Source organism: Schistocerca nitens, chromosome 9, assembly GCF_023898315.1.
Source record: "Schistocerca nitens isolate TAMUIC-IGC-003100 chromosome 9, iqSchNite1.1, whole genome shotgun sequence".
Taxonomy (NCBI): Eukaryota; Metazoa; Arthropoda; class Insecta; order Orthoptera; family Acrididae; genus Schistocerca; species Schistocerca nitens.
The window spans coordinates 434,953,075-434,968,819 of record NC_064622.1 but is presented as its reverse complement, the minus strand read 5'-3'; the positions used below and the strand labels follow the sequence as shown (position 1 = coordinate 434,968,819).

At 38.5% G+C, this 15,745-nt stretch overlaps 1 protein-coding gene across 1 annotated transcript in view; it reads left to right on the top strand.

Annotated features, from left to right (window-relative positions):
• LOC126203071 (N-alpha-acetyltransferase 25, NatB auxiliary subunit) overlaps positions 1-8,769 on the top strand; it is a 92,036-nt gene extending 83,267 nt beyond the window's left edge. Inside the window, exon 17 of the mRNA XM_049937310.1 lies at positions 7,870-8,769. Within this exon, the coding sequence (XP_049793267.1) occupies positions 7,870-8,157 (288 nt within the window). The 3' untranslated portion in view covers positions 8,158-8,769. The remainder of the gene's footprint in view (positions 1-7,869) is intronic.
• The last annotated feature ends 6,976 nt before the right edge of the window (positions 8,770-15,745 follow it).

Below are 15,745 nucleotides of genomic sequence, written 5' to 3'. Positions count from 1 at the left end.
ATCTTAATAAGTAGTGGATGATGTTTACTTAATAATGTACACAACACTACAGTTTTGGTTTCACTTTTTCACACATTTATTGCCCTTGATGTCCTGTTGTTGGGACAGTGACCAGCTTCTCAGCTCCGTAAGATGAATAGCACAAAAGCCATGTTCTCCGTACAAAGCCAAACAAGAGTCCAGTTGCAGAATTCATCTGATGAATTACGGCGTTATTTGGAGCACAGTTTTTTGAAACACTGTCCAAGAATCGGTAGTGGGTGCAATAAGTCATCAAAAGTGAAATTATTAACTTTTGCACAAGACACTATTCTTATTTACACCATACAACACAGAAAAATACTCTTGCAGAAATTTCTCAAAGAAAGATACGTAGCAATATTTAATTAATGGAAGTCACTATACCCACAACAGTCATTCCAATGGCAATGGTGGTCCAAACCTTCTACCAACCACAACAAAGTCTGATCAGAATATTGACAAACTTGTGTTATAGAAGCTTCATGCAAGTTCTTAGGCACTGACCTGACTGAGATGCATACTGCCGCATACAGGTTGCATGTAGCTGTGGTATGAGTAATTGTTGGGCCATTGAAAATCATGATATATTATGCAAAGATCTGAATTAATTGTTTAATTAATGAATGAAGTATGTGACATTGTGGATAAAAACCAGTTCAAGAAAAGTATAATGGAAAAGGTTGGAATCTAACAAGTACAGCAGAAAAATTTGCTAGCAACACTTTCATGAGAAGTACATATGTTGCAAGAATCAGCACATTAAAAATAAGAAATTAATCCAAGATAAATTCAGCGTAGTTAATTTTTGAAATATTTATATATGTGTCACATTGAAGTTACATAAGTAAGTTTAATGAACTAGATTTGAGTGCAAGTTGGCACCTTGACCAATCAAATTTGAATTCGGATATCCTTTTTCTGCCATGCCCATAGAATTGAATAGGGAAGTTACATAAGTAAGTTTAATGAACTAGATTTGAGTGCAAATTGTTACCTTGACCAATCAAATTTTGAATAATCTGGATATCCTGTTTCTGCCATGCCCATAGAACTGAATAGTTCTGTGGTTTCGGACATAAAAGAAGATGAAGTTATAGGGCTGCACCATCTTCAATACTTTTCCTTTCAATGTTTTGTCACCATTAAAAGACACATATAGCTTTCAGCTGCAGCCTTCATCAGTAAAGGGAGAGAGAGAGACACGAGCGCGCGCGCGCACACACACACACACACACACACACACACACACACACACACACACACACACGAAGCAAGCAAGTACACTTCACATGCATATAACCACCAACTCCAGTATCTCGGGCCAGAATGCAACATCACGTGGGATGCAAGCAGCAATCTGGAGGGGGTGGGGAAGGGGAAGGGATAGTAGTGCACAGGTGGGGAGCGAGACAAATGCTGTCTCGTGGAGTGTGCAGGGGCTAGACTGCCAATAGGTGCAGTGTCAAGAGTTACTTTTTTCACTTCCTCACTGCCCCACAACCTCCTGACAGAGCACCTGTTGGTAGTCTAGTCCCTGTACACTCCACCAGACAGCATTTGTCTCTCTTTCCACCCATACACTACTATCCCTCCCCCTCCAGAATGCTGCTTGCATCCCACGTAATGTTGCATTCCGGCCCAAGATACTGGAGTTAGTGGTAGTGTGTGTGTGTGTGTGTGTGTGTGTGTGTGTGTGTGTGTGTGTGTGTGTTTGTTTTTATACTGTTGAAGACTGTGGCCGAAAGCTATATGTGAGCATCTTTTTTTAATCATGCCTGTCTGCAACTAGATGTGTCTTCTATTGTTTGGTGTTTGTCACCATTCATAGAACTGTCTTTCACAGTATTCCTCACTTCTGTGTACATAAAGCACGATAGACAGCTTATGGGCAGTTTCAAAAATGAGGGAAGGAAAATATTGAAGATAGTGCATTATTATAACCTAAGTAGTTTTTACCTTAGTAGTGTTAATTGCTGTGAAAGCCTTATATAATTACACGAAAAAAAAAATTCTCTTGTATGTGGCAACTGCCAATGAAGACACATCTTACATTCAGAAAATGATTGAAGAGAACATTTCATTTGTTGGCACACTCATTGAGCTCTTTAGTGTAGACTACAACTCACATCTAAAATTCTGCTTGATTTTTCATGTCAGATGATGGATATCATGGACACAAAGCAATTCAAAATTTGCACAGTTTTCAAGATGAGGTCTAATTTACAGTTTCACTTTCTTTGTTGTAGTAATAGGGTGCCATACACAACTTGTATTTATCTGACACAGGTGTGAAATTAATTTTAAATGATCATGAGATAAGACACTTGGTTTTGAAAGTATGAAGGCAAGCCACGAATGGTGAACTGGCCATCAAGTGTGACTTATGTGTGAGATCACTAGCACTGCTTCTCATTTATGATCAGCAATAACTGACAGCCAGCACCGTTTTAGCACAGATTATGTTTTTATGGTTGATTTGTTGTTCATGTGGTTATTGCTTGTAACACAAACAATTCCAGCTATATCACATAGCTTTGTGTGTGAATCATCATCATGAGCAGCAGTAACAATTTGACACATATTGGATAAAGTGTTCTTCTTTACTTTTTTCACTGATTACAATCTTCATTAATATATGTTTATACTTCTACTACATATCAAGTAGTGATGTCTACTCACCTACATTAGCTCGTCATATTGATCTTTCATCAGTTCTTTAGACCCAACAAAGCACTTCCTGCCCATTTACCATCCACTTTCATGGCTACATATCCTCCTCCACCTCTATTTCATTACTGTCATAATGTATCTTTAACAGTAATTGTGTTCTAACCCATTTATTTTCGTGTCTCTCAGTAATTTTCAGCTTGCATCTCACTAAGGCCTATTGAGAAATGCTTTTTAATTGTTGTAATATTTAAAATTCATAAATATGTTACTGCCATAGGTCATAACAGATAATGCTCGTTAACTTCCCATGCCAGATTCCTTGGAATCAATGTTTTGAAAACTATATTTGATTTACCACAATGAAGCCAGGTCATTTTTACTCTTTTGGTATATATATACATTTCCTGGTCATATCCAGACTACACCGTTTCAACTACACTTTTCCTTTTCCGCCGGCCGCGGTGGTCTCGCCGTTCTAGGCGCGCAGTCCGGAACCGTGCGACTGCTACGGTCGCAGGTTCGAATCCTGCCTCGGGCATGGATGTGTGTGATGTCCTTAGGTTAGTTAGGTTTAAGTAGTTCTAAGTTCTAGGGGACTAATGACCACAGTAGTTGAGTCCCATAGTGCTCAGAGCCATTTTTCCTTTTCCTTGCACCTGAGCTATAACTCCAGGTTAGTATTCCTGCATTTGTTTCCTGTACTATTCTTTCGTCACTTCAGTCCACGTTTTGCCAATTTTTAGTTCTGGCATTTTTTGGAAACCAAAGTGTGCTTAATGTTTGTTCTTAGGCTGAATGCGTCTATGGATATTCTCCAGTGTTATCACCACTTCTTACAGATCTTTTTTCTATATCAGTGAACCATGCTTCTTTGGTTTTCTTATTGAGAAGCTAATGGAATATCTGACTGCTCAACCTTTTAGTAATCAAATGAGCAGTGTAGCCATAGAAAACAATCATTGTCCTATGAATGAATGATTTCTGTGATCTCTACATGCTTTTATAGAGAGTATTATTGTGTTATCTCCTGAATTCCCCATTTTTGTTGGCAGGGTCTAGGATTTTCCACATGATCTGTCTCCCTTTTATTTCTAATTTCTCTATCAGATTTTCTTCTCCTCCTCCCTCCCTCCCTCCCTCCCTCCCTCCCTCCCTCCCTCCCTCCATCTCCCCCTCCCTCCATCTCCCCCTCCCTCCATCTCCACCTCCCTCCATCTCCACCTCCCTCCATCTCCCCCTTCCTCCTCCCTCCCTGTCTCCCTCTCCCCCCTTCCCCATTCCTCCCTCTCCCCTCACCCTCCCTCTCCCCTCACCCTCCCTCTCCTCTCACCCTCCCTCTCCCCTCACCCTCCCTCTCCTCTCACTCTCCCTCTCCCCTCACCCTCCCTCTCCCCCCTCCCTCCCTCCCCCCTCCCTCTCCCACCACCCTTCCTCTCCCACCACACTCCCCCTCTCTCTTCCCCCTCCCCCTCTCTCTTCCCCCCTCCCCCTCTCTCTTCCCCCCTCCCCCTCTCTCTTCCCCCCTCCCCCTCTCTCTTCCCCCCTCCCCCTCTCTCTTCCATCCCTCCCCCTCTCTCTTCCATCCCTCTCCCTCTCTCTTCCATCCCTCTCCCTCCACCATTTTGTGTGTGTGTGTGTGTGTGTGTGTGTGTGTGTGTGTGTGTGTGTGTGTGTGTGTGTGTGCCACTGGTAGTTTGGGTTGTGACTTGACATTTCTAATAAATTCAGTTTTCTCATAGGAGACCAGGAGTCCCCACTGCTTGCATCTTCAGTTCATTGATTTGTGTTCTGCAACTGTATCCAGTGAATCAGAAAAACAATTGTAAGGTTATCTCCAAAAGCTAGCTGGCTGATTCGTCTTTCTATAGCAAGCATGACTCCACTCAGCCCTTTTTGTCCAGTCTCAGTTCAGTTTCTCAAATGCCCAATTGAAAAGTAGAGGCCACAGTCCATCTTCTTGCCAGTCCATCTTGAATTCGAAACCATCGGAGACCTTGCCCATAAACTTCACATTGGAGGTAGTGTCAGTAAGAGTCTGTCAGATAAAAACACTTGTTTCGTTATCTAAGCCAGATACTTTGAGGATTTAAAGAAGCAATATTTGGTCAAGTGAATCTTAAACCTTTTTGAAATCTATGGAGGTCTCTATGAATGTCTTACTTCTTCATTTCAGGTAAGAGAGAACACATTTAAGATTCATTATGTATTTGGCACATGATCACCCTTCTGGAACTGTCTTCAGTGTTCCCCCAAATGAGAGTCCAACCCTCCCCCTTTTTTTTCCTCCTAGAGTGAAGGTGCCTTTGAAAGAATCTTGTATGTTATTTGGAGAAGAGAAATGTCATGATAATTGTCTATGCTCATTCTGTCACCTCTCTTGTGAAATCGGTGAATCAGTGTAGAGGACAAGGCACATGGAAGATCCCCAGTTCCCCAAATGTTGCAGTAGTTTAGTTTAGTTTAATATTTTCTCTTCTAGGAGATGATGAATCAGAATGGGTGAGTGTGCTGCTTTCAAACTAGAAACTTGATTTAGGAGCCTTACAATTGAGGGTGAAATCAAAGTAATTTGCCAGTAGAGGACAGTTATCCTTATTGTTGTAGATAACTTAACCTTTGGGACCTTTGAAGTGTAATTTGAGGGATTATACTTGCTGCGATTTCATTATAAAGTCTTATAGAAGTCTAAAATGTTGTTACTGAAGTCTTGCTCAATCCTTAGCAGTTGGTTCTTGTGGAAAGCACATTTTACTACACAGATAGTTCCAGCAGTGTATTTTCTCACATCAAGGAATTTCATCCAGTTACCTTTATTCTGTGAGTTCCATTGCTGCCACACAAGCTGCCTTCTTCTCAAAACCATCTCTCATTTGCGGGTCCACCATGGATGTTTCTTCGGTTTTCTTAGTGGAGCCATTTTGTTAGCTGTCTTCACTAGTGCTTCTGGCACTTGCTTTCAATTATCTGGCTCTTGGGACTCCAGCTTCTGGGTGAATTCTTTTGCTGGATCTGATCTTCTCTATTTAATGTGCTGATTTATTTTCTCTTCAGGGCTTCCACTGCCCTTATTATTTTATATAACTTGATTAAATTTATTTTCTTTATTATTTGATTAAGTATTTTCAGTTTTACTTCTGGTTACGTTTGGCCTTTGCGTAATCTCTTTGTTGTTTGTTTCATACAGGAACAATATGCTGCCAACAAATGAGTTATTCCTTTTGGCAGATTCTGCTAACAGGTGACTTCTGTATTTTGGGAATGGAAATTCCAGGATAGAATACAAATATCATTAGGACAAACTTCTTCTGAGATCCAAAACAATGCCCAAAGCCTGTACGCACACATCCTCTTACTCGCTCTTCCAGAAGTGCACCCCAGCTTAATCATCTATCAATCATTGAGCGCTTAATGAATGTGTGTACCTGTGTGTGTGTGTGTGTGTGTGTGTGTGTGTGTGTGTGTGTGAGAGAGAGAGAGAGAGAGAGAGAGAGAGAGAGAGAGAGACTAAAATAAGAGTAGATGCTAGTGAGATTATCTCATCTGTCATACACCATACATCTGCGCGTGTACTCATTGGGGGTATGTAGTATCTATCTCAGATTTTCCGTGAGTCTACTATTGTATTAGTAAATGGAAGAAAGGAATGTGCCAGAGCTTCTACTTAATCTTCTCCACTGCAAAGCCGAAGTAGTATTTGAATTTTGAGCATTGACCACTGTATGGTCAAAGCAGGATGCATCAGCAATTCTAGTGTGCTTTGATTTATAGTATTTGATTCACTCCTGTTGTTTATAAACCAGTAGTGTATTATTTTGAATGTTCGTAATACACATAAAGTTAATCAATCATTTAAATTGTGCCATAGAATATCTTTCAGTTGTTTAATTAGATACCCTTTTTGGGGAAAACAAGATGTACACACTAAGACCAAAAAAATATGATCACCATGATGGAGTTATCCAAATGGGATGGAAATCAGTAGATGTGATGTACATATACAGGCAAACAAATGATCACAGTTTCAGAAAAACTGGATGATTTGTTTAAGAGAGTGAGCTTCACAAATTGAGCAAGTCAGTAATATGCTGGTCTACTTCCCGTCTTTATGCAAACAATTATTCAGCTTGGTATTGGTTATAAAAATTGTTGGATGTGCGCCTGAGGGATATCGCACCAAATTCTGTCCAATTGGCACATTCTATCATAAAAATCCCAAGCTGGTTGGAGGGCCCTGCCCATAATGGTCCAAACTTTCTCAATTGTAGAGAGATCCAGAAACCTTGCTGACCAAGGTAGGGTTTGGCAAGCATAAAGACAAGCAGTAGAAACTCTCACTGTTTGTGAGCCAGTATTATCTCATTGAAATGTAAGCCCAAGAGGGTTTGCATGAAGAGCAATTAAATGGGACATGTGTTGTAAGCATGTCACAGATGACCCCAAAAGGATTCTCCTATGGCACCCCAGATCATCACACCTGTTGTTGGGCCGTATGGCAGATGACAGTTAGGTTAGTATCCCAGTGCTGTTCACAGCATCTCCAGACAAGATGTCTTCACTGGTCATCAGAGCTTAGTTCGATGCGAGACTCACCACTGAAGGCAATTCTACTCGTCAATGAAATTCCAGGCCAAAGACTCTGCCATTTATTCTTATAGCAGGACCCCTTTGGCTGTCATTTGTGGCACCATTACAGCACAGTCGTGTGTCGACGATATTCTATGCCCCGTTTTGTTGCCCTCCATGGCAAGCCATCCGGGTCTTACATTTCAGCAAGATAATGCCTCCTACATATGTGGAGTTTCTTCTCGTTACCTTCATGCTTGCTGAACCCTGTCTTCACCAGCAAGGTCTCCCCCCCCCCCCTCACGTGAGAACATTTGGAACATTATGGGAAGGGTCATCCAATCGGTTGGGGATTTTAATAAACTAACACGCCATTGGATTACGGGTCAGAGGTCAATTAACATGTTATTGACTCACTCAGTTTGTGAAGCTCTTTCTCTTGAATAAGTCATCCAGTTTTTTTCCAAAATTGTAATCATTTGTTTGTCTTTACATGCACATCACATCATCCCCCCCCCCCTTTTTCCCCTACATTTCATAATTTCAAACAGACAGTTGTTACTCACAGTTCCACAGTTGATACTAGGAAATTACTTATATTCTACATGTTGGCAGGCGCAAGCACCACCAGTGCCAACGAGGCAGCTGATAGCATTCGGTCAACTGGTGCGACTTCTGGGTGAGGCAACTGATGAGTTATCAGGTGCTCTGGAATATTGGCGTACACAACAGCTGGCACCAGAATTGAATGCTGTGGTGACAATCTCAGAAGAAGCTAAACAACATAAGAATGTTGTCAATACTCGCATTTCTGATAGTCATCGTGGTTCTCTTTCAGAGCTTTTGCATGTACTTGACATTAAGAGGAAATATCTTGCCTCCTTTGGTATTGGCACCGTCTGACTCAAGTCACAGTCCGCGTGAGACCTATTTGCGCGGATGTCAGATGCCTGTAATGCCTAAATCTGTAGGGTGGTAGATCTCTCCGGACATGACATCGAGAGTGTTGGAAGCTGACACAGTTTCCAAGATTAAGAACTTGACATGTATGACGTTGTCTGGGTGTACATTGCCCTGTGAGTATCTGGTTACAGTATCCATTTCTGTTCATATTCACATTCTGCATTATTGTAATGTGATCTCATTCAAAGAATTTTGATTTTAACATGTGGCATGCCAGACATTTTACAAGTGATTAGATTTAATCTCTGCAAAATGTGAAACATAATGGAAATGCCAAGCTGTGTTTTGCAAATGAATCAGATTTGAACACATTTCCTTCTGAATGTATAGGTACCAAGAGGACACACATTGTTTGTCACAGAATCAGATTAGATGTGATAAATGGTCCATAATAATGGTGAAATAAGGGATAAAACTATGAGAATCAGTGCATATATAATTCTGTCAACAGATGGTGCAAAAAAACTAATTGGCAAATTGTGTTTGTGTTTAACACAAAATGAAAGCTTGTTCATGCTCAGAAGAAAGGCACTTATTATATGTACACTGTTGTAAACTATTTATTTTAAATAGAAGTCAGACATTGTAATTGTCTGCTCATTATAGATATTTTTCTTCTTCACAGAGCTGTAATAAACATTTATATTTTTTTCTAAAATCTCAATTCCTTTTTTGCTTTATTTATTCTAGCATTCGTTTTCATTTGTAACATGTATATGTGTTGTCAGTAAAGACTGTGTAAGTGTGGAAACATGGAGATGAACATTTAGGAACTTTATAATATTTTGTACACATAATCGTGCTAATTTTGTATATTTATCTTCGCAAGTCTGTGTACAAATGTCACTGGAAGTTGACTTCATAGTATTCTTAAATTTCTTATGCGGTACACTTTAGTCTATTTTAAATATTCTGCTGTTGGTTATTGTGTTACCACAAATTTCACAATACTGCATTTTTAAGAAAGTATAATTCTATATTGCCTAGTTCTGAAAGTTTCGTTGCTGCCAACTTATTAATATTTGAAATTCAATGTCTGTAATGAAGTCTTGCAAATAATTTAACAGTATTTCATTCAAATCATTAATTTGGTTAGCAGTTACAAATTAGTCATTCATATGATTGGTAATATTGTGAGTGGCAACATTTCTCCTCTTACAATTAACATTGCGGGGAAGGAGTGAACTAAATAATAAAATATATTTTTTGTATAGATGTGGGAAGAGATCTACAATTTGGATTTTACGAGCTACTTACTTAAGTGAGTTGCTAATCTTTCCATGTGTGAGATGTGATCAAAATATGTATGGTCTTTTACTTCAGTCTTCACTGTATGTTGTATAAAAGCAACAGCTACTATGCATACGTATAAGAATTTTTCATTCTGTATGAAATGAGTTTCATAGTTCTGGAATTTTCATAATGTTAATTATTAATAATATGTGTCTGTTCCTGAAAATGTTGTACAAAAACAAATAATGAATAGCAAGAATCTTGCTCAGTAAGGCAGAATTATTTGCATTTTCTTGCACTGTCGGTGAAAAAAATAGTTTTTACGTGCAATTTGAACTTTTTTAACATTTTTAAACCTAACACTTTGGAGACCGGTTACTTAGAAGAGCCTAGGAAACTGGCAGTTTTTATGCTGTTATTTTATGCATTACTGGCACATATATAATTGATGTAACTTAAAGATTTGTTTTCGTTTTTATTTTAGTTCTTTGATAGGCTACAAACTTTGAAATCATGATGACAGAAAGTATAATTGTCCTCCCAAAAAAAAGTGTGAAGTGAGCTATTGAGCAATTTCTTCCTCTTGAGCTTCCAACATTTCTTGCTCACTCAGCAAATGTAACATGTTTATAGCAGTATTATGACAAACAGCTAGATCTAACAACTAGAAGCATGAAATTACATCAATGTGATCATATTGCCTCAGCAGTTGACGACAGCAGCTCATATGTTCACTAATGTTTCTTCAGAATAACTCTAGAAATTGATGACAGAAGGCAATACCAGTCAGGGGGCAGGTCACGAGACATCCGTATATCGTTTCACACAAAATGAGTCCAGTTTTCAAATGAATGATGGTTCAACCATTGACAAAATTGCAGCCCGATTTCTACTCAGGCACAGCCTTTTTAACACAAAGCTACGATCCAAATTATGCTTGGGCTTGGTCTCCAAAGTATTAAGTTCAATATAGGAGGCAAAAAGTGTAAGAAGCCAGTCTTGTAATACATAATGATTTAGTCTTCCTTTATTTGCCTTACGATCATTATTCTTTAACCAGTGTCATCAGTACAGTATGTAAGTAGGAATCAGTTCATGGCACTCTTGAGAACTGGCTGTGTAAATAAGTTACTTCAAAGTGTGTGTGTGTGTGTGTGTGTGTGTGTGTGTGTGTGTGTGTGTGTGTAGAGGAGGTTAGGTGGACAGTTGTTTGAATGTTAATTACACTAGTATCCTACTGTTGTTCATGCTTTTATAATGTGTCTTATTGTATTATTAGTCATTATTTAAAAAAGAAATATTAGACAAAATTGCTGGCAAGTACTTACTTTCAGGAGACAAAATGTATAGTACTGCCAATAGGTGTGTGTGTGTGTTTTGGAACTATTACTTCCATCCTTAGTAAGTAGAAAAAGATATGTGGGTCACAACAGGTGGGGGTCCCTTTCATTCTGGCGTCTGAGTAACCTGTCCTTCCTTTTTAACTATCCATAGTATATCCATCCCTCCCTCCCTCCTCTCTTTGGCAAAGGTACTAATAAAGCTAGAATTTTGTGTGTGTGTGTGTGTGTGTGTGTGTGTGTGTGTATGTTTGCCACTCTGTCTGTCTGTTTTCGCCTCCTGAAGGAAAGTACATGCCAACAAATCTGTTTCATAACTTTTTTTTTAAATTCTCTATAGTAAATTTTCTTGTGACACAATTTGTCATCATTTATCAAAGTTTAAGATTCTGAGGGAAATGATTTTCATGATTAATGACATTTGATGTGGTTAGATTAATTATAATGCACCATAAGAAATGATAGGTTGTGTTCAATTTGCTTATTTAGGCTAGATAAAAGAGAAGTACATAATTTTCAAAATAATATTTTCTACTACTGAAAAAGTGGTGCTAAGATTCACAAAATAATTATCCTTAAGTGAAATATAAGTTGTTTTTCCCTCCAACTCGAGTAACACAATAGCAACAGTTTAAAACTTAAATGTTCAAGTGTGCTGTAGACAATTATGTGGTGTTAGATACATGTTTTGTCATTAATTGGTGATAGTATTCAACAGCAGGAATGAACGGAGTCTGTTGTACATGTGTGAAACAAATTCTAGTGGAAAAATTCACATTTGGAAGATAAGTTACTGGATTCTATGCATCTCAGTTCTGTGAAATGCCACAGCTATATTAAGTGTGATAATTGTGAAAATAACATAAAAATCATATTTTCTGTATGTTAAAAGCTTTCAGAGCTCACAGATGTTAATACCTTTCCCTTGGCTATGTTATTGTCAGTAAATTGTGAATGACTTTTATGTCTTGGCACTTGTGGTCTTCCCATCCATTCCATAAAGAGAACATACTTGGGCTTTGTTTGGTAGTCATGTTTATGTTTACATCCTACCTTTGGATCATGTTTATAGTACAGTAGGAACTAGAATAATAGGAAGACCAACAATTTCTTGTGGAAGTAGTAGTCTGGTGCAACATTACATCCACCTCATCAACAAAACTGTGCTGAAGATGATGGATAGAGTTTATAAGTCTTTTTAATTTACAATTCATTTGAAAATTCATTGGCTTAGAGAACCTTTTCTTTGAAAATATTTTGCATCTAGTTTCCTTGTCACCACATATTTCTACAGATGATAGCACTGTTTATACCATATTTAAAATAGCAGTGCTATTGCTGACGTATCTTTGTATTACTTGTGATTCACAATGCCCTATAAAAAAAAATCTTTGGTTTTATGTGAGTTTACATGCCACTTCTACAGTTGTATATGTCATCATGTAACATGTTAATTTTTTGTATCACTAGCTTTGCCTTATGAGTATGTGTTGGGAATATATATTGTATCATCCATGCTAGTAAAAAAAAATTTCTTGAAGTGAAGGGCACTTGGGCCTTTGCAGGAGACTAGTGACCTTGATATCTAAACAAACTGAAGAATTGTCAGGCTTAGTAACATTTGGTTTTATGTAAACAGATTGTAGGTGTCAGCTTCACAGCCACCTTTGAATAAAAGAAAAAGTGACAGACAGGACAAATAGCCAAAACCCTATGACACTTCGTGTGTTATGGTTCTTCTTAAGCTCTGATAATGGGCGTAAAGCTGAGTCGGTATGTGGTTTAAATAAAACAAAATTTGACAGAAACTGTAGCTGCTTCGGTTTTAAAAAGAAGGTGGTTATGTGGTGCAAGCAGAGGGTCTTTTTCAGTGATAACAATAGGAAAATATTAAAAACATTCTCAGACTTGCTGCATCAGTTCAGGGTAAAACTTCGAGCTTTCATTGATTACCTGCATCATCAGGAGCAACTGATTATCAAAACAGCTGCTGTGGTGGTCTTATACAGCCCAAAATCGGCTTCTGATTGGTTGGTAATTACATAATGTCATTTCAGATGATGTCAACTTCTGCATTGATGGCACCACCACTCTGGCAGTAGTGTAAACATTGCAACAAACCTCTGTTGCTCTTTTCTGCATCAAGAGCTCGCTTCCATGCCCCTCTAAGATTATAGCTGCTGTCACGGTTGAAGATCTTCTCTCACATTCTTATTTCTACAGCCTCTGTACTTAGAGACTCTAAGCATATAAAAGCCTGGGAAAAACTTTTGTTTTGTCAAATTGTATTTTATGTTTGTTTGTGAGGCTGTGCGCAGCAACTGCAGATTTCTCCAGTTCTCAATTTTGTAAAGTACCGTTGATGTCCTGCACAGTGGTCAGAAATCGTGCAAATGGTCTGATTGATGTAATTGCTTCTGCGCTCACAACCTATGTAATTGCTTCTGCGCTCACAGTAGATGTTGTAAATTCCAGGGATCCTGAGGTCGAGACTACCCTTAACAAGTTATAGCATCTCCTTTATCTTCTTAGAAGGTCAGAAAATAGATCTTGTACCTTGTCTTCCAAGGCTCTTCGTATTTTGCTAGATAGAGTACCACAGAAAGGAAGGAATGCAATTGGTGCATCATCATGTGAATACTCAAGATTTTCATGTACCCTTTTCTTGGAGAATGCTGACTTCATAGCCATTGTGTCTGTACACATACTTCAGATGAATAATTTCAGAATCCAGGTAGTCCTTGTCAGAAATAGTTTTCGCTCTGTGTACCGGAGTATGTATTTAAAATGATCTCTCTTCATCTTGAAGTATGTGCATTAAATTTGGCTCTTCTTGTCGATCTTAATTTTCTTGTTATTTTGACAACACATTTATGGTCCAGCCACACAGTGTAGCAGCTCTTGAACATATGGACAGTATGCACGCAAGCTGTTCACTTTTGAGACAGAGAAACAAGGAAGGCTGCCATTGTTAGATTTTTTGGTACATTGGAAGTCAGATGGGTATCTTGGTCAAAGGAAACGTGAAAAATTTGAGTATTCTCATGATGAAGCACCGATCACACTCCTTCCTATCTGTGGCACTCTATCCAGCAAAGTAGGAAGAATCCTGGGAAGAGGAGTTACAAGATGTATTTTCCAACCTCCTAAGAAAATAGAGGAGTTGTTACACACTGTTAAGGACAGTCTCAGCTTCAGGATCCCTGAGATTTACAACATCCCTTATGAGTGCAGATACAATCACATATGTCAGTCCATCCACATCGTTTCCGAACACTGTCAAGGAAATCAAAGGCATATTAGAAATCGAGGACTGCAGAGATCTGCAGTTGCTGAGTGCAGCCTCACAAACAAACATAAAATACTATTTGACAAAATGAAAGTCTTGTTCCACGCTTCTGCATATTGGGACTCTGTAATAATGAAGCTGTATAAGTAAGAATGTGTCCGAAGATCTTCAACCTTAACAGTGGCTATAATCTTAGTGGTACATGGAAGCGTCTCAATGCAGAGAAGAACTGGAGATGTTCATTGCAATATTTATGCAAAGGTGCCACCAATGCAGGTGTTGCCACCATCAGCAACAGCATTATGTAATTACTGACCAATCAGAAGCCTTCTGTCGGCTATATAAGGCCACTACAGCAGCAGGTTTGACAGTCAGTTGCTCCTAACGATAGAGGTAATCACCAAAATCTGAAGGTTTTACCTTGAATTGATGCAGCAAGAAGTTTGAGAATGTTTTATACAACAGTGCCACTGCAAAAGACTTCGTTCTCAAGGGGAAACTGGCTAAATAAAAATGAGTCTAAAAGATAGATTGTTGTCACTTTTTCTTCTTTCTCTGCTTCTTTCCTTCTGTCTTGTCTTCATCCACTGCTTACTTGTCGAGTCACATACCTTGTCTTCTTTCAGAGCAGTCCCTTTCTTTCTCTGATGGCTCTCAGTTACTGTTGCCCAGTTAGTGTTCTGATTTTTTCATCATTTTGCTTTTTCACTCTTTCATCCCTTAGCCCCACCAGGAGCATTATCTGGAATTTTTCCTTTCCATATATAATTTTTTTGGGGTTGTGAGTGAGTTCTTTGTCTGTATCTTGTCTGCTGATGCGTGTTTTGACATTACCATTTAACAGTGATTTCCCCTATGTATGTCATACCTTGTAGTGCAGATTTCATGTGAAAGAGCCCACAGATGCATGTATTATTCATGTCGCTGAAGTGAAAATCATTTTTGTGCAGTGAAAGATTGCATTTGAGTCATACACAGGAGTCATAATTGATTGCAATCAGTTGGGTATCGCTGTACCTGGCTGAAGAGGCAATCGGTAACACATGCCAATTTTTAGTAAACTTTGTATGTTTTTGTACAGTCCTGCAATATTAACTTTGGTTATTTAATTTTACAGCCATCATTTGTTGAATTTTATTACTGTTACTTTGTGTGGTTGTGAACGTGCATGTTTGTGTTCATAATTTTTATGAGCAGTTTTGTACTAAATATTGTACAGTGTGTGAAAAAAGTCCTATTAAATGAAGTTTCAGCGTGTATTGTTTATTGATTAAATGCCATAAAAATATACTTCATGTAGCACATTTCTCACTGAATTACCAACATGTATATCTGAACTTTTTGTCTGTTCAAGTGGCCTAAAAATGTTTCCAGATGAAATCAGTCTTTTAAAATCATCAGTTCCAAGTGTCATGGTAAAAAGAAATTGTTTCTCTTCGTAGTCTGTCAGTCATTGCTGATGAGGTATCATCAGCTGTGCAGCCTTAAAGAGTAATTTTAATGTAAGTTCTTGTAAAGATCCAAGGATTTTAATGCTTTAAAAAAGTTAAATGTTATATTTTTGCAATGTGTAATAGAGCATTTGACAGAACTTCATACCAACTGAGCCTGTGTGCTGGTGCCCACATTGGTGTGCACGCAACAACAACAATAATAATAAGATCAA